The 27,530-nt window shown below is 44.2% G+C and overlaps 1 protein-coding gene across 1 annotated transcript in view; it reads left to right on the top strand.

Moving 5' to 3' along the window:
* The window catches only part of usp40 (ubiquitin specific peptidase 40), a 28,511-nt gene extending 981 nt beyond the window's left edge, over positions 1 to 27,530 (top strand). The window contains exons 3-32 of the mRNA XM_056295282.1: positions 21 to 134; positions 635 to 799; positions 1,219 to 1,365; positions 2,957 to 3,100; positions 3,926 to 4,054; positions 5,626 to 5,736; positions 5,884 to 5,991; positions 6,195 to 6,395; positions 6,566 to 6,701; positions 7,047 to 7,128; positions 7,918 to 8,089; positions 8,757 to 8,841; positions 8,958 to 9,028; positions 9,995 to 10,404; positions 11,275 to 11,413; positions 11,527 to 11,587; positions 11,751 to 11,804; positions 12,596 to 12,684; positions 12,922 to 13,008; positions 13,130 to 13,166; positions 13,545 to 13,609; positions 14,574 to 14,648; positions 14,792 to 14,921; positions 15,130 to 15,194; positions 22,781 to 22,899; positions 24,140 to 24,205; positions 24,370 to 24,580; positions 24,920 to 25,015; positions 25,124 to 25,218; positions 25,444 to 27,530. Coding sequence (XP_056151257.1) covers positions 21 to 134; positions 635 to 799; positions 1,219 to 1,365; positions 2,957 to 3,100; positions 3,926 to 4,054; positions 5,626 to 5,736; positions 5,884 to 5,991; positions 6,195 to 6,395; positions 6,566 to 6,701; positions 7,047 to 7,128; positions 7,918 to 8,089; positions 8,757 to 8,841; positions 8,958 to 9,028; positions 9,995 to 10,404; positions 11,275 to 11,413; positions 11,527 to 11,587; positions 11,751 to 11,804; positions 12,596 to 12,684; positions 12,922 to 13,008; positions 13,130 to 13,166; positions 13,545 to 13,609; positions 14,574 to 14,648; positions 14,792 to 14,921; positions 15,130 to 15,194; positions 22,781 to 22,899; positions 24,140 to 24,205; positions 24,370 to 24,580; positions 24,920 to 25,015; positions 25,124 to 25,218; positions 25,444 to 25,561 — 3,582 coding nt within the window. The 3' untranslated portion in view covers positions 25,562 to 27,530. The remainder of the gene's footprint in view (positions 1 to 20; positions 135 to 634; positions 800 to 1,218; positions 1,366 to 2,956; positions 3,101 to 3,925; positions 4,055 to 5,625; positions 5,737 to 5,883; positions 5,992 to 6,194; positions 6,396 to 6,565; positions 6,702 to 7,046; positions 7,129 to 7,917; positions 8,090 to 8,756; positions 8,842 to 8,957; positions 9,029 to 9,994; positions 10,405 to 11,274; positions 11,414 to 11,526; positions 11,588 to 11,750; positions 11,805 to 12,595; positions 12,685 to 12,921; positions 13,009 to 13,129; positions 13,167 to 13,544; positions 13,610 to 14,573; positions 14,649 to 14,791; positions 14,922 to 15,129; positions 15,195 to 22,780; positions 22,900 to 24,139; positions 24,206 to 24,369; positions 24,581 to 24,919; positions 25,016 to 25,123; positions 25,219 to 25,443) is intronic.

Raw genomic sequence — 27,530 nt, 5'->3', positions numbered from 1 at the left:
GCTCCCTTTGTCCTCCCCAGGCTAGAGTGATCCCATTGGAGCTTCAGAGGCTGTTTGCCCGTCTGCTGTTAGTGGATCAGCAGAGTGCCTCAACTGCCGACCTCACCGATAGCTTTGGCTGGAGCAACAGTGAGGTGTGTGGGTTTTGTCTTTGTCAGTAAGAGAGGCAATTGGTAGCTGGGAAAACATATACACCTGTTATCATCCAGCCACATGAGGATGCATTACATCACAGGTTTAAACACAAAAAAATCAGATTATGCTCATATTGCTTCACAATCTTCCAATCCAGAAATGGAAGTGGTCATCCTCCTCTAGTGATCAGAATTCTTTGTAGTCCATTTGCAAATCAGGCATGGTATGCTTACAAGTTATGTAAAGAGAGGGAGATGGAGGGCAGGCTGACAGGCTCAAATAATATCTACCCCCAAGGTGCATAACAGCCATTTTGAGGTCAAGTGTGAACATAGTGATGTGATCTCATAAAATCTGATCTTTCAGTATTGGATCTCTGCACTCAAATACTATAACTGTAGCCTTAGACAAGGGTGGGAGAGGGAGGCTGTATGCCTGCAGAATGAAATGGATTAGAAAGATTTTGTGCAAATAGGTATTTGTTGCCAAACTTCCTCAGGAGACAAGTCAGCATGATGTGCAGGAGTTGAACAGGATTCTGTTCAGTGCTTTGGAGCACTCTCTAGTGGGCACCAGTGGTAGTTCGCTCATCCACCGCCTGTATCATGGAACCACTGTCAACAGCATCGTTTGCAAGGCGTGCAACAACGTCAGCCAGAGACAGGTGTGTTTATGTAGACACAATGTGCAGGGTTCATAACTCTCTCTGCCTGCTTGATCCCCCCCTTTTTTTTTGCACTTCTCTGTCCTGTTTCCTTATTTGAAGCGCTTATTTCCTTTTCATTTCATTTCTGATTATTTCACTGTCAGGGTTAAAGAGGTCTGAGTTCTTTTCTAGAGTTAATGTGCTCCTCTGGCTGAATATAGTTGTTTATTTTTTTATTTATGAATGCTAAATCATTGGAAAAAATGTTTTTATTTCAACCTGTCATATTTTTGATTGTCCTAATGATTTTAAACTCGCCATTTGTTTTACTTGTGAAAAGAATATCAAAAAAATGTTGTACACTTCCTGTTTGACCTGGCTGCAGTGTCTGTGTAGGTAGTAAGTGTATTCCACTGACTTTATTTCCCCTTCTTCAGGAAGACTTCCTCGACCTGACAGCTTGTGTGTGCGGTGTGTCTAGCCTGGAAGGCGCACTGTGGGATATGTTTATGGAGGAAGAGTTGTTTCAGGGCAACAATCTGTATCGCTGTGCCCACTGTGACAGACTGGTCACTGCTGCCAAGGTTAGACTTATGTCAAAGTTTACAGTTACAAATAAAATAATATAGTCACTGCTCTACATAAAGCTTTTAAGTGGTATTGATAACATTGGACTTAGGAGATAAGTTAATTACTGTCAATTTCTTCATACTAAAGCTTTGCCCAAACTTTTAGAACGTGGTGTAGCAAACCATTGCATCAACACCATAGGTGGTGCTATTAAGAGGCTAGGGGAAGCTAGCGTCCCCAAATTTATCACAGAAAAAAATGTAATGTAAATCCCATATTTGTCTGTCTGTCTGTTTTTCCGTCCGTCGTCTTGTCTGTCTGTCTGTCTGTCTTTCTGTCTGTCTCTCTCACTCTGTGATATTAAAAGAATCATCCAACATGTGGATTTATCACGCCCCTTGGTATCTGATTCCGACACACAAAGCACATTAAAAAAATCATACAAATATTGATTTATTTAGGATATTTTGGCAGGTATTGTAGAGACCCATTTTGGGGCTGTATTCAATGTCAGAAATGTTGCATTGAAACAATATTGGGCGAGACCTGAAAGAATCTTCTTAACAACTAACAAACTAATGATCATTTACTGAACGTAAACGGTTGGGTTAGGATTGGAGTGAACGGATGGCTGGAGCAGTTGCTCTAAATGTCAAAAAATTGCCACGGAAGGATTTACATTGAAAGCCCGGTGCGTCTCATACAGACGCCAAAGGCTGCCTTGTGTGTCGGTATCAGACGCCAAGGGGCGTCACAAAGCATTTGTATTTGACGAGATCGGGTTGTCCTTTGTAGAGCACACTTTGCGGAGGAAAACAATGCAATGACAAAAAAATAAAATAAATTAACTTGCGCTCAAAGACAACGCCACAACAAGCCTATCAAAGACACTTCATTTTATCATTGCCCAATAAGAGCAGAAAGGCATACCACTTCTTTCAGAATTGAGTTTCTATTCTATTATTACTGCAGGACCATGCTACTCCTTAAATGGTAAACGGGCTGCGTTTACATAGCACTTTTCTAGGCTACCGGCCACTCAAAGCACTTTACAATGTGCTTTGAATGCCTCACATTCACCCATTCACACACTGATGGAGGAGGCTGCAATGCAAGGCGCCAACCTGCTCATCAGGAGCAGTTAAGGGTTCAGTGTCTTGCTCATGGACACTCTGATACACTCTCTGGGGGAGTCGGGCATCGAACCAGCGACCTTCCAATTACTAGACGACCTACTCTACCTCCTGAGCCATGAGTCATGATTCAGCGCCAAAGATTCAAACAGTGGCAGGTCGGTTCACAGAGCATTTCAAATTGGATATAAATAATTTGTTTTTACACTCAGCAAGGTAAGGTTATGTGGTTTAAAACTCTTTTTTTTACCTTTACTGTAATGTTATGCATATTTAGCTTCCTCATACCTAATCCCCTAGCGCCGCATATGATGAACACGTTGCGACGAAGCTGACATAGGGATGTAAAGAACTTGTAAAGAACTTTGAATGTACTTGAAAATGTGGTTGATATAAATACAGTTGTTCTTCCCTCACCTCCTTTCTCACCAACATGACCTTTTCTCTTTCTCACCCCCACCTGGTGGTTTAGTCTGCCAAGCTGAGGAAGCTCCCTCCTTTCATGACCATTTCTCTCCTGAGGTTCAGCTTCGACTTTGCCAAGTGTGAACGCTACAAGGAGACAGGACGCTATGCCTTCCCCCTCACCATTAACCTGCGGCCATTTTGTGAACAGGTAATGAACAGACTAAAACACTCCAACATTATTCAGACCCACAAGTAATCCCCCAGATCCCATGTGAGCAGATTTTTTTTTGTTTTTTTTTTATTGCGGAAAACTGAATGAATCACAGGAAATTAGAGAGGCCACTGAATGATGCAGAGCGGTCGCTGGTGCCTTCGCTTTGTACTTCAGTGCTTTTTGTAGTTATTGTGTGTGGATAACTATGCAACTAGTGATTTGAAAACTGCAGGATAACTATGTAACTAGTGATTTGAAAATTGCAGCCGTGCCCCGTGTCAAACATCTAATTTGGGCAATATTTGGCTGCACAGAGTTTCTTTCACTCAAATAGGATTATATATATTTTTGTCTGTAATCTTTCAACCTGAAGCAAATACACAGAAAATTCACCCCTTTCTGTCATACTTGAATGTTCCTGCTTACATTCTTGTTTTGCATGGTCAGAAACGCAGTTAAATGAGTCCGTTTTTCCTAATGACTTTTCTCTTTTGGTTTTGTTTTTAATTAAAAAGGCAAATTAAATATATTTAAACAATTAAATGGTGCAGAATTTTGCAGAAATTGATCATTTACAATTGTAGAATTATAAGAATCAGCTACAGAATTCAGATTTGCTTTTTTAACTGCAGATTTCTGGGGGGGGGTGTTCTGATTATGAAATTGATTCTCGTTAACCTGCACTGCTTTTTCCTTTTCATAGTTTCTAGGCCTACACTTAGCTACATACAGAAACAGTTGTAACAGAGGTTGTTACATGTTTCCTACTGTAGGATGGCTTTTGACTATGTACCTTGGTATGTCCCCATCCCATCACAGGCTGAAGGAGAAGACTTGGATTACTCCTACGAGCTCTTTTCTGTCATTATCCACAAGGGTGGTTGCTATGGTGGCCATTACCATGTGTATATCAGAGATATCGACCAGCTGGGCCAATGGGAGCCACCGGTAAGAAAAAGGGGGGTTATCTTACAGCAGGATGCAAGTAAGGTGATAAAATGAAAGGTTAGAAACCAAGGTGTGAGCTCAAAGAAAGTTGAATCAGTTCATCTGGATACAATATTTATTGAGAGAGAATAGTTTCATCACTCATCTAAGTGACCTCTTCAGTCTCAACTAAATGCAGGTATCCCCACCCTTATAAACAATGTAGTGGCTTAATGACCAAAAACGATCTGTTTCATATGCAAATTGCCGTGACCATTAACTAGAGTTTCAATGACCATGTGAACTATTCACAGAGGATTGGGGAATAGTTGCAATCACAGCATTGTAAGATGGCGACAGATGTACTCTTAGGGCCCCCCCCCCTCGGTTCAGGGATGGTTGTTCCCTCTTCACATAGATGGCCTCTTTGACTCCCCGCTCAAACCAGCGTTCCTCCCTATCAAGGATGTGCACATCCTCATCCTTGAAAGAGTGGCCACTGGCCTGTAGATGGGTGTAGACTGCAGCGTCCTGGCTTGATACGTTAGCTCCTCTGTGTTGTGCCCCTCCTGGGCAGCGTCTGTTTGGTTTCCCTGATGTACAACTCATGGCAATCCTCCCGGCACTTAACAGCGTACACTATATTGCTCTATTTCTGCCGGGGGACCCGATCCTTGGGGTGGACCAATTACTGTTTTGGGGTTTGAAAGCAACTGAGAAGCGATGTTTGGAAAATATGCATCTTAACTTTTCACACACTCCCGCCACATATGGAATCGCCACTCATTTATGCTTAGGCAGCTGTTGTCCTTCTCTCTTTGGTTGGCTGGTGTACTGTTTGGGCATCTTCCTGGCTTTGACAAACACCCAGTTGGGATAACCATACTTTTATTTTATTTTTATTTTTTTGTTGGACCCCCCCCCCTTTCCCCCCCAATTGTATTTGGCCAGTTACCCTATTTTCTGAGCCGTCCCGGTCGCTGCTCCACCCCCTCTGCCGAGCTGGGGAGGGCTGCAGACTACCACATGCTTCCTCTGATACATGTGGAGTCGCCAGCCGCTTCTTTTCACCTGACAGTGAGGAGTTTTGCCTGGGGGACGTAGTGTGTGGGAGGATCACGCTATTCCCCCCAGTTCCCCCTCTGCCCTGAACAGGTGCCCTGAACGACCAGAGGAGGCGCTAGTGAAGTGACAAGGACACATACCCACATCCGGCTTCCCGCCAGCAGACACGGCCAATTGAGTCTGTAGAGACGCCTGACCAAGCCGGAGGTAACATAGGGATTCGAACCGACAAGCCCCGTGTTGGTAGGCAACAGAATAGACCGCTACACTACCCGGACGCCCCAGGATAACCACACTTAACCAGAGCCTGTTTAATGTGGGATTTCTTCCCTTCCCCGGCCGCGATGTCGTTGGGGACATTGCTCGGTGGTACAGCATCCTGATAACTCCTAGTTTGTGCTCCAGTGTGTGAGCTGTTACAAGAGGGGATATTATTTGCATATGCTTGTTAAAGTATGACCTTTACATGTAAAAACAGCTTGCTTATGAATGTAAATCTTTTGATAACATTTATGTCTTGGTTACAGGAAGAGGACGCTAAACCTAAGAGTCAGAAAAAAGTCAAGGAGGTCAGCATGTCTGAGCCAGAGCTAGAGAAAGATGACCCTCTGTCTGTGCTCACTACTATTATAGCCGAGGTATATCAACACTTGAATTTGTGTCCTCATTTTGACTGCAATTTGTCAAGTTTCTACCTGTCTTTTATATGTTAACCTATATTTCAAATCCATCATCAGATGATAACATTCCTACTTACTTGGCTCTGTTCCTTTCCCCTTAATCAGGAGCCATCCAAAAGTGTGCTGCTGGACCAACTTGGCCAGAAACTGATGGACAAAATCGGCTCCTCTTGGAGCAAGAAGTTCAGAAAACAGCATGGCCCCATAGGAAAGGTATGTTTGCCTCATATAAATTATAAAGTGGTATAATTTTCTTGTGAAGCACTGAAGAAAGTTGCTCCACAAATTTAAACTAAAGCCTAATATGCAACAAAATGTGCAATTTTGTGATGATTATTGTGTTCTACTATCCCTTCATCGCCTGGGTAATTTCCTAACCCCTTTTTCTTTACTTATTACCATAATCTGTGTCATAGTTCCTGAAGTCCCACAATGATGTGTTTATCTTGGTGTCTAACGGCACCCAAGTGGCACTGAAGGCTAACCCGCCGAGCCCCATGACAGAGCCCCCCAGCCCAGCAGACCAAACTGCTGACCCTGATCCGTCCCCAGCTCAGGACCCAGGAGCTGTGGGCACTGAGACAGAACTGCAGCAGGAACCGAAAGCTGAGCAGAAGGTATTCTGGAGACACTTTCACATTGTAGCACCACTTCAAAAGTTTAAACGCAGCTATAACCAGCACATGCTTTTTTGAAGAAAGCATGTTTCATCTACTTTATTTTCAGTTATTTAACCTTGGTTTTATCTCATTTGATCTTTTTAAAAATGCCTGTCTCCTTATTGCAGTTGAGTCACTGGTTTGACTTGAATGACTCTATGGTGACCCCCATCAGGGAATCTGACATAGAGAAGCAGTTTCAGGGCAAAGAGAGTGCCTACATGCTGTTTTACAGGAAAGCACAACTGTGCAGGCCCAGTGAAGGTAACAGACTTCTGGTGTTACGGTTGTACTTGTTGCATTAGGTTGGACAGTAACGGGAAAGAGGTGAATGAGAGAATAAAAAGAGAAAAAGAAAATTTGAAAACTCAATCTAAACATCTATTATGGTTTTTGCTCACCTGTCATGAAATTACTTATCCGCCTGTGTCTGCTATCTACACACTGTAAAATGATAACAGTTAATAGAAAACTGATAACTAAGCAAGTCAGACATCCCACACAAGTGCCTGGATTGGCCCTGTTTATCTGTAAAGGCAAAAGAGGCTGTGAGACTATTGGGAGAGTGAATGAATTCTTTAACATCCTATGGTGTTTATTGGTTTTTAGCCCTGAACAATCCCCTGTATAAAGTTCCTGCTCACCTAGTGCAGATGGCTCAGGAGGAGAACAGCGTTTTGCAACAGAGACGGTACACACATGCACACACAAAGATACATACACGGCATTAAGTTAGAATTTGGTCATCTGGCTGTTCAGGGCAAATCAGAAGAAGCTTCATTTGCTATATAATCAGAATTACAAACAGTCACTTGTTTAAGTGCAAGGGTACACAACATTATAAGTAACAAATATTCCTGTTTTTTAAGTATTCATGTAGAATGGGGGGGGGGCACGGTGCCACAGTGGTTAGCACGATCGCCTCACTCTAAGAAGGTCCTGAGTTCGAGCCTCGGGGTAGTCCAACCTTGGGGTCGTTCCGGGTCGTCCTCTGTGTGGAGTTTGTATGTTTCCTCCACGTCTGTGTGGGTTTCTTCCGAGTGTTCCGGTTTCCTCCCACAGTCCAAAGACATGCAGGTCAGGTGAATCAGCCATACTAAATTCTCCCTAGGTGTGTGTGTGTGTGTGTGTGTGTGTGTGTGTGTGTGTGTGTGTGTGTGTGTGTGTGTGTGTGTGTGTGTGTGTGTGTGTGTGTGTGTGTGTGTGTGTGTGTGTCAGTCAGCCCTGTGATGGCCTGGCGGCCTGTCCAGGGTGTCTCCCTGCCTGCCGCCCAATGACTGCTGGGATAGGCTCCAGCATCCCCATGACCCTGAGAGCAGGATACGCGGTTTGGATAATGGATGGATGGATGGATGTAGAATGGAGAAGTACCAAGGGCAAAAAAATAATGAGGCAGTTTATTGAAATTTTTTTCAGATAGTTTTGAAGATTGCATAATTATTGATATGTGTTCATGCTGTCGATATCATACCTTTTACAGTGAGGAGTTTGAGGCCAGTAATAACAGTATAGAGCTGCGCCTGCACCTGGCACCCTCATATAAGCTGGAAAATGGAGGCCTTCAGCGAATCGGCAAAGATCAGGATGGTGTTGTCACCCTTAGGTTTGACCGTAGAAAGACAGTTGAAGACTTGCGATTAGCCATATACCAGGTAATATCCTTATCCACAACATCAGCTGTCCTACCAATGTCTGAGGAAATACGTACATAGTGCTATTAAAGCTGACATAGGTGAATGTCTTTTAACACCATTTTGTGATATTTGGCGAAATTCCCATCATATACCCACAGGTATCCATCAAGTAAAGGTACTGTGAACAAATCTGGTCTCTGGCTGCTCCTGGGGCTGTATTCTGATTCACAAAAATCCATTTGTACCGAATTAAAACGACCAATCACCTTTAGAAATGGTGATCTTTATAAATATTTCATCTTAGAATAAAACGGTGTTTCACAGCCAACAGTGTTGGTGTAACAGTGATTTGCGGGAAAAAATGTTTTTTATATGCAAAGCTTTATCAACGATGATATGAATTTTGCCGTTATGACGAGCAAACTCATGCACACGCCTGAACCTGGTTTGGAGAGAGAGGTTACAAAGGGAAGGAGGAAGCAAAGTGTGTGTGTTTGGGGGTGGGGGCGATTTTTGGGGGAGTTGTGTCAAAATTGCTCACTGCTCCAAAGTCACATTCAGCAGCTTTAATGTTACTGTTGTTTTGGCATTTTAAAAAAGCCAGAGTTTTGACAGCCTGTGTTCCAGTAACATATTTCTTTGCGTGTGTGTGCGTGTGTGCGGACATGTGCGTCTGTGTTTCTAGATGCAGGAACTTTGGGAAGGGGATATGGCTCTGACTGTGGCCAAGAGTCTCCCAGCCGGTCTACACCTCTACAATACGCTGACAGGTCACACCTACAATAAAAGATATAAACCCATAAAATGGGAGAAAATAGTAGGGTTGTGTCTCTGTAATATTTTTTACATTTTTAAAAGGTGTCTTTGATTTTATTTGTGCTTCCAGATGACAACATCTCCCTGTACAGTGCAGGCATCTACACCAACTCTGACCTGTTTGTGTGGAATGGGAAAGAGGTGAGGGGAGAGATGGTCACTATGATCTGCTACATGCACCATACATTTAAAACTATCACTGCACCAAAGTCCAGTAATTTTACAACATATGCACCACATGGTGTATATAAAGAAAAAATGGTTTGTTCGAGGAAGGGAGTGAGCAAGTTTATTTCGATAGTCCTCCTTCACATTTACAGTCTCAGATGAACTTACATGTCCATTGTGAAAATGGGTGGATGGAGTGAACAGCCCATATCGTTTGACCCTCGATTCAGATGAGGAAAACCCTCACAGGGTAAAAACAAAAGTTATTTCAGATATGCTGGTCCCTTATGAGCCACAGTGTAGCCTCAGAGCCTCAGGCAGGCGTCTCCTGGTCAGTGTTACATCTCGTCTCATTACGATGGGGGACGGGTGCTTTATTTCAGTGCGGACCCCTCAGGTATGGAACTTACTGCCTGAACATCTCAGGCAAGCAGAATCAGTGTCAGCTTTTGTATATCACCTCTTAAAACCTGCTTCTTTACGATGGCCTTCTCTTGGTTTTACTGTTTTATTCATTTATTCATATCTATACCGTTTTATCTTTGTTTTAATTTTTCATCTAAGTATGATTTGCCTCTTTTCTAAATTACTGGGCTTTGTTCATGTTAAACAATGGAAATGAGTGTGTGATTGATGGTTGTGTTGCTGCAACAAGTTATAGTACAGCTGCTTTATCAGACCAGAAGATGGTAAAAAGGGAGCTGAGCCATTAAGCAAAGTCCTCATTTACCTGTCAGTCAACATTATAATCGATATAAATCTGATATGTAGTTGCATGCTTGGGGACAGTGACAGAGAGCACCAAGTCACAAATACAAGCAGTAGAAATAAGGTTTGTCTGCAAGGTGATGGGTGATTTGGGAAGGTAAACAAACTCACTCAGTTGTCCAGATCCTAAATGGCTGATAGCTGTCTCACTCCCTTTATTTGTTTCCTCAGGTGTGTGGTGCCGTTGTTTTAACTGGAACGGAGTGGGAGCCGGTGCTATTGACTGTAGTTCGCCCCTTCCTGGGGGACTACGGGGAGGGGGTGCTGGAAAATGGGGTGGGGGATGGGCAAGCTGGAGACGGGGCCGAAAATGGGGGGCAAGGGCTTAAAAGGGAGCCGAAGGGTTTCGCTGGGGGAATAACCCTAGGGAAGGTCAAGGAAGCCCTGGGGGAGCCCCAGGACAGTCTCCTTTGCCAGGAGCACAGGGCAGGGAAGGGAGGAGGGCAGAGCCAAGGAGAGGGGGGAGGGGCCAGCGGGTGGAGGGTGTTCCCACCCGAAGACATGCAGCGCACGCTGAAAGAGCTGGCGCTGAAGGACGGGGACGCGCTGCTGGTGCTGGAGCAGCAGTCGTTTGACAGCAGGTCAGTGTGGGTGTGTCCATGGCCCCCTTTTACACCTGGTGTTAAAACATGTCTCACAGATGGATCGAGGTGATATGTGGTTTAGCTGGATTGTATTCACACCTGACATTAATTTGTTACACCATGTGATCCATAATAGAAATTATATTCCTCTTTCCTTTGCAACGTGCAAATTACCTAGCATGTAACCACCTCGCAGAATACGCTTAGGTCAGATTACACTGTTAATGATGGAGGTGAGGAAAAAATGATTGCCTTTAATGTTGATATTAAAAATATTACCTGCCTTGTTCCACCCCTACCCTATTCAGACATTAAATTGTGTTTGTAGGGTGTCCGGGTAGCATAGCGGTCTATTCTGTTGCCTACCAACACGGGGCTCTCCGGTTCGAATCCCCGTTGTTACCTCCAGCTTGGTCGGTCGTCCCTACAGACACAATTGGCCGTATCTGCGGGTGGGAAGCCGGATGTGGGTATGTGTCCTGATCGCTGCACTAGCGCCTCCTCTGGTCAGTTGGGGTGCCTGTTCGGGGGCGGGGGGGCGACTGGGGGTAAATAGTGTGATCCTCCCATGCGCTACGTCCCCCGGTGAAACTCACACTGTCAGGTGAAAAGAAACAGCTGGTGACTCCACATGTATCGGAGGAGGCATGTGGTAGTCTGCAGCCCCCCCCCGGGTCGGCAGAGGGGGGTGGAACAGCAACCGGGACGGCTCGGAAGAGTGGGGTAATTGGTTGGGTACAATTGGGGGGGGAAAGGGAGGGGGTTGTATTTGTATTGCTCATTGTATATGTGTGCGTGCATGTATGCTTTCTTGTGCTTTTAGTATTTATCTGTGTACTTTCTAATGCTCCCCCCTGCTCTTCTTAGTGTGTTCAGTCGCAGTGGAGATATGGTCACTGTGACAACACCATCAGACTGTCGCTGGCTGCAGGTGGAGTTCCAACTTCACAAAGCAGGAAAGGAGGGGGAGAGGAAGAAAACGAAGGTCCCGGCCTCTGGAAATATGGTCAGTAGAGCAATACACAGCCCCAAGCTTTGTTGCTCTCTCTAGTATGCTCTTGCACTGTTTTCTGAGACAAATTTGTGTGTGTGTGTGTGTGTGTGTGTGTGTCTCCTTAGTTGATGTCTGAGGTGAAGCAGACAGCCATAGATGAGCTACAGCTAAAGGACCAGCTTGCAGGCAAGACACTCTGTATTACATATGTAACTGTATCTGTCAACAGCTCTAGTCCAAGTAGCAATTATTCAAACTCTTGCCTTTGGCCATGTGCATTTCTATGATTCCTGGCCCTTGCTTTGGAAGTCTACGTATTTGAAGGTAGTGTTGATGTCTCTTTTGCTAGGTGTGGAGTGCTGTCTGAGACAGCTGGATCGAACCGGGAAACTCCTTCCTCCAGGTACTTAATTGTTATTACTTGAGAGGTAATTTAAGAGTTCCATTAGTGGATTGGATCCCTAACCTAGCTTAATTAAATATGATAAAGTTAAAAAAATCATCCAATGATCATGATCTTTAATCTCTCATTATTTTAACCTGTGTAGTTATAACAAACAACAACTGTCCAAAGTAACGGGGAGCGCAGAAGAGAGGTGAAGAAGAGAGTGCAGGCAGGGTGGAGTGGGTGGAGAAGAGTGTCAGGAGTGATTTGGGAGGTTTACAAGATGGTTGTGAGACCAGCTATGTTATATCGTTTGGAGACAGTGGCACTGATGAAAAGACAGGAGGTGGAGCTGGAGGTGGCAGAGTTGAAGATGCTAAGATTTTCACTGGGAATGACGAAGAAGGACAAGATTAGGAACGAGTATATGAGGGGCAGCTCAGGTTGGACGGTTTGGAGACAAAGCAAGAGAGGCAAGATTGAGATGGCTTGGACATGTGTGGAGAAGAGATGCTGAGTATATTGGGAGAAGGATGCTGAATATGGAGCTGCCAGGCAGGCAAGAGGAAAAGAGGAAGGCCAAAGAGGAGGTTTATGGATGTGGTGAGGGAGCACATGCAGGTGGCTGGTGTGACAGGAAGATGCAGAGGACAGGAAGAAATGGAAACGGGTGATCTGCTGTGGCGACCCCCTAATGGGAGCAGCCGAAAGTAGCAGTTATAACAAACATCTTGCTTGATTATAATGCATATGCATTTTCAAGTGCGTATGTGTGTGTGTGTGTGTGTGTGTGTGTGTGTATTTGACAGTGTGTGAGGAGCTGAATGTTCGGGATGCAGGAGTTCGACTCATGACAACCATGGTTCTTTGTCCTGGAGCTGCACCAAAGGCATCACAGGTTTGCCAGTTTCATCCTTATGAATATTTTTTACTCATGGACAGGTGAACATTTCCTTCAAGCACCATCGCCTCATGTTGTGTTTGGGGTTCCATTATATGTGTACTCCAGTTTACAGTCTGTGGAAACGTTTTTTTTCCCCGTAACAGACTTAAGCAAACGAGGTGAAAGAAAACAATGAAGAAATGAATTGTGGCATCATTAACAACCTCTCAATGATTTATTCTGTTGCTACAGTTGTTCTTGCACTTCTGTGTGGGCACAGCGTCCTCTGCTGGCACAGCGATGGACATTGTTGTAGAACAGACTTGGACTGTTGCAGAGGTAGAGACATTATCATGTTACTGTGTGCCCTGTAATGATATTTTTGATCTCAGTCCATCTATTGTCAACGCCTCCTTTATGTATATGTGCATAATCTTTTTTTCTTTTCTTTTTTTTGCAGTGTCTCAAAGCAATGCTTAAGGCTGTGGGACTTGAAGGTAAAATTGGATAGTGATTACTTTGTCCTGAGTGGATTCTTAATCATTTACAGAGGAGTTACCTAAAATGGACTTTTGTATAGATGCCATATTTACTCCCCCAATTTATTTCTCGGCAGGGCAGATTTGCTAATCAGTATTTCATTCATGTGACAAAAAGCTCCCTCTTGCAACCCATACTTAAAAATGTATGTGGGTAATAGAGGCCACTTCTCTTTTCCAGATGAGCCAGAGTGCCCATGTAAGTGCAGGGAATAGACAGATTACATACGTATAGATTTATAAATAATAGTTATAGATGGGAGGTTACAGCATACCTATTGACAACTAACAGTTATGTCGTGAATGACTACTAATGTTTTCTCGTTGTGTCAATAGGCAATAGTTGGCACCTGAGGAGACTGGATTGGTGTGAGGATGTTGGAGAGCCACTCATGGACAAGGTATGTCACTCGGTCTAACGATCCTCCCTCCCATCCCTCTCTATGACCTTTGCCCTCTTCTTGTGGTCTCATAACCATTTTGTGGGCCTGTCAAGCCTATAGGATGGTGCTAGCACCGTCATAGTTATGGGTTTGCCTACCAGCACGGGGATTGCCGGTTCGAATCCCCGTGTTACCTCCAGGCTTGGTCGCAGGTGGGAAGCCGGATGTGGGTACGTGTCCTGGTCATTGCACTAGCGCCTTCTCTGGTCAATCGGGGTGCCTGTTGGGGGGGGGGGACTGGGGGGAATAGCGTGATCCTCCCACGCGCTACACCCCCCTGGCGAAACCCCTCACTGTCAGGTGAAGCGGCTGGCGACGCCACATGCATCAGAGGAGGCATGTGGTAGTCTGCAGCCCTCCCTGGATCGGCAGAGGGGGTGGAGCAGCGATTGGGGCAGCTTTGGAAAATAGGGTAATTGGCCAAGTACAATTGGGGAGAAAAATGGGGGGGGGGATTTCTGGGTTTGCTTCTAATAGGAGCTACATATGTACCCACCCTTTTAAAAAAAAATTGAATGCACAGATGGAATTTAATGTGCTTTGAACAGAAACATTCACAAAATGGCATATGTATTTGTGTGCAGATTTCTTGCCGTGTTTGCAAACAATAACGCGTGTACATTCACAGAAGGGTTGCATCTTTAGAAAATGGAATCTGGAAACAAGCCTATCAGTTCATGGAGGCAGTTGGTTGGATTATCATGCTGCTCATTGTGTTATCATAGCTTGTCACCACAAGATGGAGACAGCCATGCAAGGAAACTGAATTTGGGCACATACATTGTTTGTGGCCATTCGCTTCTTTTGCCACACTTCCATGTGATGGAAGTATTTGGCACATGAGCTATTGGCTAGTAAGAAGTTCATATGAATCTATGCTGTCTTCTCTTCCCTTTACCCCCCCCCCCCAAAAAAAAACCAGGATGCTTCTCTGGCAGAGTTGAAGATTAGTCATGGAGAGACGCTAGTAGTAACAGAGGGAGAACTACCTCCAAAGGTACTTCCAACAGTTTTCTGTTAGAAACTGATTGTTCTTTATATAGTTTAATGTATAGCACCCCTCTCTCTCACTGTCTCTTTCTCCCCCTCAGTCTTGATTGTGTCTGATCTGTCATCCTCTCCATTTTCTTGCTCTCCCAGGGTTTTCTCAAGCTGTCAGTGTGGCTGTCTCTGAATTCCACCAACGACTCAGCAGTCTCCATAGAAACTGACTTTAATCACACCAATAATGGCTTCTCTGAGGGAGAGAAGCTAGGAGTAATGAGTGCAGGTGACACATGCATGTGTGCACGCACACACACACAAACACACACACACACACACACACACACAATCATTTCCTAATTCATTTGTTTCAACAGAGGCCGTGTGTGTGTGTGTGTGTGTGTGTGTGTGTGTGTGTGTGTGTGTGTGTGTGTGGGCAACGTCATATGCTGTATCTGTTTGTGTTATGTTTGTTGCTGGTGGTGCCTTTGTAGAGCTGAGAGCTATAGGACAGGTGGAGATCACAGATGAGGCTACGCTAGAGGACCTCAAGACTCAGGTATGGTGGGTTTGGATGTTTGTGTGTGTGTGTGTGTGTGTGTGTGTGTGTGTGTGTGTGTGTGTGTGTGTGTGTGTGTGTGTGTGTGTGTGTGTGTGTGTGTGTGTGTGTGTGCGTGTGTGCACATTAGTCCATGGGCCAGACGATATTTCGGTACACTCAAGGTGGCAAAACTTACTTATAATTTTTGAAAGGATCCATGTCTGTAGATGATATTTTGGTATGATAACCATTCCTGAGTGGCAGCTGTATCACAGTTATCAGCTCATGAAGTTAACCACCCGCTAAACTAAATTGCATTTTAGACGCTGGTTCATATCCTGGTTTAGCCTCATGGTCAGGACATTTTTCAATGTTCTATAATATTGTCTTTGGTATCATTTTAAAGGGGACCTTCTTAGCTTTCATTCAAGCCCTGTTGTGGATATTTCTCACAAATATAGAGGTCACTTGAGCTCTTCAACCCGTCAATAACACACATCTTTCTGCAATTTTCGCCTAAACTATATACTTTCTTTTAGCCCTGTGGCATCTAGGAATATCAGGGACACAAAACACAAAAACTGGAATACTCACAGGATTGTAAAGATTCAGGAAATGTATAATATACCCATACTATTTCATTGTGTGAGGTGATTGTGAGCCTTAAATGAGAACTAGACGGGGTCCGCGGTGGCGTAGCGGTCTAAGCATCGGCTTGGTGTCGATGCAGTTGCCCACCGGGGACTGGGGTTTGCGCCCCGGTCTCGTCAGATCCGACTATGGCCGGACTCGATGAAGCAGCAATCATTGGCAACGCTGTCTTCGGGAGGGGGGCGGAGTCGGCTTGTGTTCGTCATGTGAATGCGTCTCTGTGTGTGTCGGAAAAACAGTGGTTCGGCTTGGATTCGCCTTGTCACGAAAGTGGGGAGGCGCTTTCCTTCGAGACTGCCGACCGGAGAGATGCAGTTGGCGAACACATGCAATACGAGGGTGGGTGTTTGAATTAAAATAGGGATCAATTGGCCACTAAATTGGGAGAAAAAAGGGAAAAATCAGAAATAAATAAAAAAAAAAAAAAAAAAAGAGAACTAGACCAAAGCCAGTTGGGTCACAAACTGGTCTCTATACATTTGTTTAAATACACAATCAAAATACATGATAAAAAGGAATACCATAGTGAGGTAATGAACTATTTTAATATTTTAAACAACATTGACATTTACATATACTTAGTCAATGATACATGTAATCCCATATCATTAGTGGGTATATGTAATGGTAATGGGTAGGGTAATGGGAATATGTGAATATGGTTACATTATTGTTATCAAGCTCTGGGTAACCAAGTCCAGAATCAACATCCTGTGCATCAATAGACTACTACCACAGTAATACCATCAGAATCATCACACTGTCATTCATCAAACTGCTCGTTTCTCTCATCATCTGACTCCCCAAGTTCAAAGTCCAGTTCTGGACCATCCTGCTGTTTTTGGTTACTGCAGGTCTGTAACCTGCACATGTCTGTGCATGGAAGTCCATTTGACAGGCACATGCAGCTTGGCATTTTGCATGAATGCACACACTTGCATGTTAGCATTTCCAAGACCACATCTGGTGCAGGTGGGGAGCGCATCCAGTAAATGGCCAGCTTGCCTTCATCGTCTGTCCATCCATACTCCGTAGGGCTTGGCACCACAGGGTTAGCCTGCAGACAGCACTTCCATATTGCTGCCTGATAGTTGGCTCGTTGAACATGCATAAAGAGACAGTCTCTACATGGTGGCAGCTGGCTGGACTCAACCTCTCCCCTTTTGGTGCAGAAGAGCTGGTAACGCAGTTTGTTCACCTCAGCAGTGCTGCTATTAGCAACATACATCCGACAGGTGAACTGATCAATTTTCTGGAACAGCTCATCACTCACATTCCATGTCTGTCCCAGTTGACTAAAAGTCTCTTGGCAGGAAGTGTGCTTTCTCACTATCTTCAGGGCATTCAGCTTCCCTCGACCAGCGAATGCACTGACAGTGTCGCAGCCTGTGAAGGCATGTAAGCCAATTAGGCTGTCACAGATGCTGTCTCCAAGTGAACTTGCCAGTTTGGTGATGTCGACAAACCGTGTGCGGTTCTGAGTCCCACACTTCTGGTAGATGGGACAGGTGATGTCCTTCTGGAAGCCAAGACAAAGCACCATGACATCAGTGTCCTCAGCTGTGATGATAACTGACTTTGAGCCCACATTTGCTGCATGCAATGCATGCAGGAGCAGACGGGTGTCAGCTTCTTCATGTGTGGAGTGCAGTTCTGCTGCTTCCTCACACCCATCTTCTGTCAACTTGTAGCAGGTTTCCTCACAGGTCATGTACAACACCTTGCCATGCAGCATAGCTCTGTATCGTGGGAGTTTCCACTCTTCCACCAGAAACTTGATGAGACTGGTCTTGTTGGAGGAACTGCACAGAAATTTTCTCCACTGCTGGACGTGGTGTCCCCCTGCAAGATTCTTGTACTGGAGAGTGATGTCTCCACCCCGGTTCAGTCGTTCAGCATCTTTGATCGAAGTCTGGTGATAGACATCAAAAACAACATCAATCCTCCCACTCTGTGCTCCCTCATGGAGGACCTGGGTCAAGGCTGACTCTGCCACCTGTGCAAAGGTTTTGTTGTTGCCATTCATTTTTTGGACCAGGCTCATCCCATCAATGATGGAAGTAGATGGGATTGGGATGTCTTCTGCAGGAGATACATTCTTTTCAAGCTCTCTGGCAAGTGCAGCCTTGTTTGTTTTTCGTAAGGACCCATCAGCATTTGCCAGTGCCCATGGTAGTGGGCCCAATGGGTAGGCAAGGACATCCTTCAGATTCACCTTCCTGCTTTCAGCCACCAGGATCATGTGACTGAAAAGGTTTCTATCTGCCTTCAGAACCACATCCTGTGCTTTCTTTCCATGAGCTTGTTTTGTGCTGACATTGGAGAATGTTTTCAGACTTTGCTTGGTCATCTTGTCGTGGAATTTCACAGGTGGTGGGTCTGCATCTAACCTTGTTTGCTGGAATGCTTGGTAGGCCTCTTCTCCTTTCTCAAGAGCTCTCAAGAGATCTATGGTCACATCAGGTGGAGCCATGTTGCCAGTGGAGAGGCTAACCAAATCAATCTCATCAGGGGACATAGGATTGAGCCAGTTATTCTCCATAAGGTCCATGAGAGACTGGACATCTGCTTCATCTCTCTTGATCCTTGGACTCTGTAGATCTGGATGAGACCATTTGCACCTGCCTTGACCTGTCAGGTCTCTCAGCTGTCTGAGGTACATGCTTCTATACTCAGCTGTGAGATAATATTTGGTCACAGCTCCTGGCTTCAAGCTGAATCCCTTTGTCCCTCCAGCTGTTTGGGTGTCTTTGTTCACCGTTTCTTCTATAGCTTGGTCAACAGGGATTCGGCCAAAGGGATTGGTGGAGCCCAGTTGGACTGAGAAGCCTCCTTCCATGAATTCTGTGTACACATCTGGGTGTGTGATGGGCAGCTCAGACATCTGGGCGTAGTAGTAGGGGAGGTAGCGTGCATAATTCATCCTGTCATAAGCAAAGCACCATGGGATCATTGCTCGAATGCTAGCCAAGTGTAGCATCCAGTCTCCCTCTCTGGATGCTCGGATGAGCCCCAACAAGATTTCAACCATGTCCAAATAGGACATCCAGAAGTTCAAGAGGCTGCCGTTTCCACCTCTAAGGAACTCACTGTAGACTTCAAATAGATCCATGATGCGTGTACAAGAGCTGTTCTCGAGGACCTCCTTCAAAGCATGTTGTGAGACTTCTTTCCCAAGGCTGTCAATGGTCTTCAGTGTCTCATTCAGATGAACCATGTCATTCCTGTGAGTTTCTTCCAACCAGGACAGGAAACCATTCAAGGTCAGTCGCATGAGAGCCTCATACAGGAGCTTGTGTAGTCGCACTGCCCTGTTGTACTTGCGGCCATCCAGAACACCAGCAATTGAGCCTTCTGCAATCATGCCAGACTCAATGCAGAGGTCTTTGAGTCCAGCATCTTGGAAACGCTTTCCTATTATTGCCAGCAGTGTGCAGATGGTGTGGAATACCCCAAGCCTAACGATGATATCATGGAACTTGTCATGGTGTTTCCATGTGATCTTGACAGCCTTCGCATACAGGGCTTGGTCAAAGACACAGACAATCTTCCTCAGGCCTAAGCACTGCATGATGCTCAGTGACTGGTTAAGCACCTCGTTGACAGAAGACATTTGTGTCGCTGGAGCATTGATGGTAGGCAGATAGCCTATATTGTCGGGGATGACCGTCATCTCTCCTCGAGTCAGGATGTTGAAGCCTGTCCAGCTGCTGACTGACTGTTTTTCTTGTTGTGACATGCGTGCTAGGACCCAAAGAAGGTTTTTCTCTCTGGCAAGCTTAGTATTGGCTGCAGTATCGGCATCTGACTTTTTGCTTTGTGGTGGCCCTACCCGTTGTCCAGCATTGTAAGTTGGTAACATTGGTGGGGGTCCATCAATGCTTTTCTTCTTTGTTTTGGGAACAGTGGGCATGGGTTGGACAGGAAGTGGGTTGACTGGCTTTGCTTGCACAGCAATCCCATTGACTCTGTGAGATGTTCCCTCACCACTGACAGTTTCTTCAAGACGGTCGATATTGTCCCAGGCTAAAGTTGTGAATATGCCAGGATGGATGTTAGCTGGAAGGGCAATGCCACTCCCTGATGATGAGAGTTTCTGGAGACACAGGGCAGTGTTGATCTCTTCCATCTGTGAATAGGACACACTGTGACCAAGTCGGTTGAGGATGTTTATCAACTCTACATTTCCTGTCAACGATTTGACACTGAATGGCAGAACAATGTGCTTGGAAGGCTTGGTATTTCCACATGTCACTGCATATACTATGTCATGGCCAAATGACTGCAGAAGGCACTGCACTCTCTGGGATGCATGATCAGGATCATTTGAGCCTGTGAGTAGAGAGTACAGGAAGATAATGAGCGACTCTGGAATGGTAGGACATTCTGCTTCTGGTTTGACTTCAGGCGGCCAGGTTTGAGGAACATCTTGACTTTTAATGTCTGCTCTCAATTTGATGGCTGCTTTGGCTATAACATCTTGTGCACTGACACTTTTCAGGGTCTGCAGCTCCCTTTTGAGAGACTGATTTTCTTTGGCAAGTTCCCTCATGGACAAGTTATCGGGATAGAGGAGGAATTTTCCTTTCTCATCAGGGAATATCTGCAAGGCTTCAGCAAACTCACTCTCCAGGTTTCGCCTTATGTGCTTCTTGGTTGATTCCTTGACTTGGGCAATGCCTTGGGAGTTCATTGAAGCTACCAGTCTAGAAGAGAGATCAGTAATTGTCATCACTTGAGGATTGCCAAAAAGCTCCATCCTGATGAAGAGGAACAGCTCATTGTATGCCTTATTCACAGCAGCTTCATACTGGGCTGCAGCATCATCATCTTCATTGCTGGCAACCTCTCCTTTGGAAACCTCTTCTTTGGTGTAAAGTCTATAGCATGACCTGTGGTAGTGCCCTTCAGCTGCTACAAGGTCTCTACTCACAATGGCAAGGATTCTGCTGTCCCTTTTCTTTGTGGCTGCACTCCTGATCTTTGCATCAGCTCGCAGTTCTCGACACTGCACCAGTACTTCTCTCGTATTCTGTCTCTTGGAATATTTGCTGTTTTTCTGACAAAATATGCACTCTGCATCATAAGTCCTAGATGTACTTGGAGCATGTCGAGCTACTCTCTTAGATTGTTTCTCTTCAGCAGAGACACAACTTTTCTTTTCTTTTGCAAGGAGGCCATCAAGAATTTGCTTCATAGTGAAGATACTGCGACACTTTCTGTGGTAGTAGATTGCTGGAATCTGTCCCTCAGGAATGTCTTTTGCCAGTTTCAAAACTGGTGCATGATTTCGTATCTGAGCTGCCCTGAGCAGAGTTCTCCATGAGTCGACACTTTGTAGTGAAACCAGCTTATCTGTATCATCAGAACAGAGGATAATGCACTCCACCCGTGGGCGCTTTGGTATTGGGTAAAAACTTGCTTGTTCACCAGTGGCCATATTCAGTCAGTTTTCACCTGCCACATACAAACAAATCGATGTAACTTAGGTGTATGAACACTACTAAAACAAAGTTTACTTTGCTTCACCAGCGTCATATTACCATTTTTTATCTTACATAGCCACAAATAGATACATTACCTAGTTGCTATGCAACAGCTGTATTTTGTCCACATGAGGCCGCTAAAATCAACACAAGATGAAAGTTCCTCGTAGCCACTTTAACTAATCATATTAACATATACATTAAAAGAACATGCTAACATTATGGGAAATTAGCTTACAATCTTCTCCAGAGTGAGACAAGAAGATAGATACCAGTTTCCTCTATATGTGTTTAGTAGAAAGCTATCTGGCTGCACGTTAGCCTAGCTTAGCACAATGAATGGAAGTACACAGTACTGGTTATCCTTGGTTGTTGGCCAACTAAGAACTGTCCCAGAGTTTAAGCTAGGCTAATGAGTACCAGGGGTGTTGAAATGCTATATTTGTAAAAATCTGGGCAAATACACAATCGTGAGAGGCACAGAAACAGGTTTCCTGAAAGAAAAATGAAATAGCTGCTCATTTGGAAAGGTTATCATGTATTATTTTACTTCTGTTAGTGTACCAAATAAAATGGCACCAGTGAAGTTGTGTCACCTTGGGTGATATCGATATCTGGTCTGACCCATGGACTAACTGGCTTTGGTCTAGTTAGTTTCTTAGTAATAATGCCCTTCTAATTTAAGGCTCACAATCACCTCACACAATGAAATAGTATGGGTATATTATACATTTCCTGAATCTTTATAGTCCTGTGAGTATTCCAGTTTTTGTGTTTTGTGTCCCTGATATTCCTAGATGCCACAGGGCTAAAAGAAAGTATATAGTTTAGGCGAACATTGCAGAAAGATGTGTGTTATTGACGGGTTGAAGAGCTCAAGTGACCTCTATATTTGTGAGAAATATCCACAACAGGGCTTGAATGAAAGCTAAGAAGGTCCCCTTTAAAATGATACCAAAGACAATATTATAGAACATTGAAAAATGTCCTGACCATGAGGCTAAACCAGGATATGCACCAGCGTCTAAAATGCAATTTACTTTAGGGGGTGGTTAACTTCATGAGCTGATAACTGTGATACAGCTGCCACTCAGGAATGGTTATCATACCAAAATATCATCTACAGACATGGATCCTTTCAAAAATTATAAGTAAGTTTTGCCACCTTGAGTGTACCGAAATAGGAAATTTTGGGCTCTGGCCCATGGACTACATGCATGAGTAAGCAAGTGAGGGAGAGAGAGAATGTTGATCTGTTTTTGTCATTATTGGCATTAGCATTAACATCATTTCAGTGCTCTACAGCACATTAAGCATTCGTAAATGGATGACAGCATCTGCCTGTTTTCCTCAATAGAAAACCTCCGGTCAGGCAACATTAAATACATCTGTGCATATCATTTCACTGTGTCTGCATACAAGATGAGTCATTACTCTCACCATGCCTATGTTCTGTGCACGCATCAGGTGTTGACACTGCCAGCCCTTCAGCATGTGTGCTTTCCCTCTCCGGCATTCCTGCGTGTGTGGCAGTTAGAGGGAAACAGACCGGCACGTATCCTCAGAGGGCAACAGCTCACACTCAGGTACACAAACAGACACACAAATGCTCACACTCTCCCCTCCTGGCCTCAGGCTACTTATATTTTCACCTCTTTCCCACTGGACTAGCAATCCAGTAAATTCGACTGTTGACTGTCAGTATAAAGGTGTTGACCTGGGTATGTACAACCTGCAAAACATCCCTGGCTAGGATCAGGGTGTACAACAAAGTAAAATTGCTTTGCTTGGTGTCCAGGTTCAACCCTTCAAGAGATACTTCAGCCTCATGGTATTTACCTCTTCTGCTGAACAGGAACTTGGGGGAATGTGTAGTTTTTGACGATGATGCCATGCAACTGCAGTGTGTGTGTTCCAACAAATCACTGCTAAATTTGGAACAGATGGCATCACCAGTGACACGTAGACAGAATAAGAAAAAGACCTGACATCCAAGCCCCAGCTTACATAATCACCTCAGCTGCACCTGTTTTTATGTTAAGAAATTCCATATATCACAAATCTGCAGAAATGCAGCGTGGGAAATTTGGCTACAGAAACTCAGAAATAGCATGTGACTGCATGGGCAGCACGGTGGCGCAGTGTTTAGCGCTGTCGCCTCACAGCAAGAAGGTCCTGGGTTCGAACCTCGGGATTGTCCAGCTTTGGTAGTCATCCCAGGTTGTCCTCTGTGTGGAGTTTGCATGTTCTCCCCGTGTCTGCAGTGGGTTTTCTCCGGGTGCTCTGGTTTCCCCCACCATCAAAAAGACATGAATGTTAGGGTTTATACTCCTGTCTGTGCCCCTGACCAAGGCAATAGGAAGAAATAACTGGAGTTGGTCCCCGGGTGCTACACGGCAGCTGCCCACTGCTCCTAGCTACACAGCTAGGATGGGTTAAATGCAGAACATAATTTCCCCACGGGGATCAACAAAGTATCTCAAAATCTAAAATCAAAAGTATCTCTTTAAGGCATTTAGCGTTGCATGTGGAGTGCTGAGCACAGAAAGTACATAAACTAGGGTATGGTGATAGGTTACAGAAGAAAGCAACATTCCCAAGTACAGGGCTTGGTATCTGTCTCTTGGCCAGGATGGACTCAGATGAAAACACCATAAATATTTCTGGGTTATGTGAGGTACTGTTTTCTTTGTAGGAACATCATATTAGTCCTTTTCCTCTCTGGTGTGATATAAACAGAACTTATCAGTCATCTCCCCCCATTTCTCTCTCGCTCTCTCTCTCTCTCTTTCTCTCTGGTTTTCTCTCTTGTTTTTTGTTTTTTAGGAAGCTGAAGCTTGCCAATGATACTGACATTTGTGTGCAACAGTTGATGACAGAGGAGGATCTTGGGTAAGGTGTTGGTTGCCATAGTGCTGACTTTTTTTTTCCAGGGAAAAATGAAATTTGTAATGGATGTAGCACCTCAGGAAGTCAACCTTTCAGAGTATTGATTCAACAGTTTATTTCTCCCTTTCTTTTGAACCTGTCCCTTCCCTTTCCTTCAATTTTCCCAGCCCTAAGGAGGTGTTACTGCATATTCAGATGGGCATACCAGGGGAGAGGTGCTACTACCCTCCAGAAGAATTGATCTGGGATGCCACCCGTGACTCCTCTCCCCGCTCCCTGCACACAGCCCTGGCTGTCCACTATGGCCTATGTCCTGATTCATTGCTGCTGGCCAAACACCAGCCAGACAAACACATTTGGGACCCCATTTCCAACTGGGTAAGGAAGAGACTTACTCTCAACAGATTTCTTGGGAGATGAAGTAGAAAAAAGGCAGGTGAAGACGTATGCTTGCATTATCCTGCTCAGCAAAACTTTAGGGTGACACAAGGAACAATGGAGGGGCAGAAGGAGACTGCTGGGGGAAAACAGAGTTGGTGTGTTAGATGGAAAATGACCCAGAGATTTAGAGAAAAGTGTTCACTGTTAGGATTTCAGAATGTGATCATTGCATCATTGATGAACAACCCCCTGCTGTTTTTACTTAATTACATATCAAATCTCCAAATGTATAGGCTGCTTTTAGTGAACAATATGTCTTGTGTTTTTCACTAAAAGAGCCAACAGGTGTCCAAACGGAAAAAGAAGAAAAAGGCAGAGTCTCTCCTGGGAGCACCATTTCACCTCAAAGATGGAGACAAAATTGGCATCAAGGTATTCCAAAAGAATTTGTTCGCTTATTGGTTTAAGATAACAAGTCTTAACAATTTTATTGGATTTAATTCTCCGGGTAAAGATTCAATTTGTTCTTTGATTGAACAGAACCTGTTGATCGATAGCAACAGGGACTTCTGCACTGTGGAGGATGAGCAGGACCAGCAGAGGTTGAGAGAGCAGGCGGAGCAATGCACCAAAGAGTACGACTTTTTTACTTTGATAGATTTGTAAGCATGGAAGCTGATGTTGATATTTACATTTTGAAACAACTACTATCCTCCAGTCAAGATCTTAGTGATTTATAGTCATGAATTTCAGCCCAAAGTATGTTCAGTAGTATCAGTTAAGTTTGATATTATGTAAACTGCTTCAGAGTTTTTGAAGACCACTTTCTGAAATCCTAGTCTGGTGTGTCTTTATTTTAGAGGGAAGAGCGCAGGCTCTGTTGATCCTCACAGGACAGGGCCAGAGAAGAAGGCTGGTCCAACCAACACCAGGAAGCCGGAGGTAGCGCTGTCAATCAATGTTGGGACGTTCAGATAGCCCTGCTTTTGTGGATGGAGAGAAGAATTCTCAACTACCTATTACTAAATGCACACACAAAGGCATCGCGGTGGAAAAAAGGACTATCCCTTAAACCTGTAAACTTAAACCAACCCTGCCCTTTCAGTATTTCTTAGTCTGCTGTTATAGGCAGAGAAGAACAGGGGAATTCATCTCTGGCCCTTAACTTTGGAGTTTGGTGACTGTAATCTGTGTATTACCTCTATGCAATATTACAGGACACGGGGAGATCATCTTTTTCACTAACCCCTCTTGACAGCTCTCAAATACTGTCAGCCGCTCCCCCTTTTCCTATCTTTTTTCTGTATATTCACCTTTTTTTAGGTCTAGTAATACATTTTTTGATCGTTAGAGGTTCAAGCCTTTGCCAGATGAATCAACAGTTTTAATATAGCAGTATAGATTTAACCATATACTGTAAGCCTGGGCATAGGGGAGACAATGTTGATTTCAGTTCTTTTTATTTTCACAGGCTAAACTGGCTATTACATACTGCTGCTCTTAGCTAGAGTGGGTATGCCTTGTACAAGTCTGTATATATTAAATTAGTTGAGGTGGGAAATTTAGACTAGCCAGAGCCCAGCTGCTTCAAAAGCGGGAGAGTTTGTCTAGTCTGGCAAGTAGCCTATTCTGTTTGAAACTATTTTAAAGATTATTGTAGCCCTTAAAATTGCAAATTTTGTCAACATTTCTTTTATTCTACAGCCATCATGCTCCAGGAATGAAAGAGTTGATACCTTGGGTCAGTGGGTTTTATAGATGAACGTGTCTTGATAAGAGAGAGGCGAGCCAGGCCTTAAAGTGGAGAAGCCGCAATGCTGCTCTGTCCTCCCTACCTCACTCTCTACCTCTCTCACTCTACCTCTTCTTTCCTGCGCTCTATTTTTTCCTCTACTGCTTTCATAGTTTCGCTTTCCTTCACCCTTTGCTCCCCATTCTCCTCAAGCTGTCCTTGCTTGCTCTGCTATGTTGTGGCCTGTGGTTTTTCAATGGGAAACATTGTTCGGTATTGTGGCTCTTTCCTGCAATTACTTTGAGTGTTGAATGACTCAAAGATTATGAGGTCAAAGTGCAGATTGTGTGCTTTAATCAGAGGCTTATTTTGAATCATATAATGATAACAGTTATGGAACTACGATCCATTTGATCAGTGGTTCCCCCCCAAGCATCAGTCCAGCAACTTTTGGACAGGTGAAAATTTGACCCAATCTCATGGTCTCAAACTCCCCATTTCATCATGTTGTCATCAGCTTGTGATCATCACATTCAGAGAACAAGTGCATAGAGCAGAAACATCCGACTATGTGTCACTGTTGTAATTATTATGGAGCCCACTGTAGCTGACTTCCCTGGAATGGTCTCACACCAGTAAAATACTTGTAACAGAAATCCAACTGGTCTCCAACAACTGTTAAACTCATAAAATACTAAAGAAATGTTCCTGATTTGCTATGATTATATTTATCTTTACTGTGCACCACCATGATATGGTTCATTTGCATGCAATATATTGTGAACTTCAGGGATTCATAGATTATGACAAATTGTCATAATTTGCGAAAATGTCTAGGCTCTGTGTTAAGCACTTCATTTGAAAATATGCTTTGATTTGTGTACTTGATTTTGTTATTGACAAGAGACTTTATATAATGCTTGCAGAAATAATGGTTTGTTTTATTTTATTTTGTGGATTAATCAGGCCTGTATCAGTGCCAAGAATGTGCATGTATTAATTTCCTCAGAGATTTGTGTTTTTTGAGGTATATATTGAATTATTTTTCACATTTGTTGCAATAGCGAGTAATTGCCTTTTGTATCAGCTGTTATCATTTGTTCGTATTCACTTTCCATCAAGGATTAGTCTGCTGTATACATGTGGTTACAGATGGACATCTGCTATTTTGTGTCATTGTATTTACAGGAGGTATTTTATCAACAATGAACAATA

The sequence above is a fragment of the Lampris incognitus genome, chromosome 16 (assembly GCF_029633865.1).
Source record: "Lampris incognitus isolate fLamInc1 chromosome 16, fLamInc1.hap2, whole genome shotgun sequence".
Classification (NCBI taxonomy): Eukaryota; Metazoa; Chordata; class Actinopteri; order Lampriformes; family Lampridae; genus Lampris; species Lampris incognitus.
Note: the sequence above shows the minus strand (reverse complement) of the source record. Positions and strands in the feature narration are given on the sequence as shown.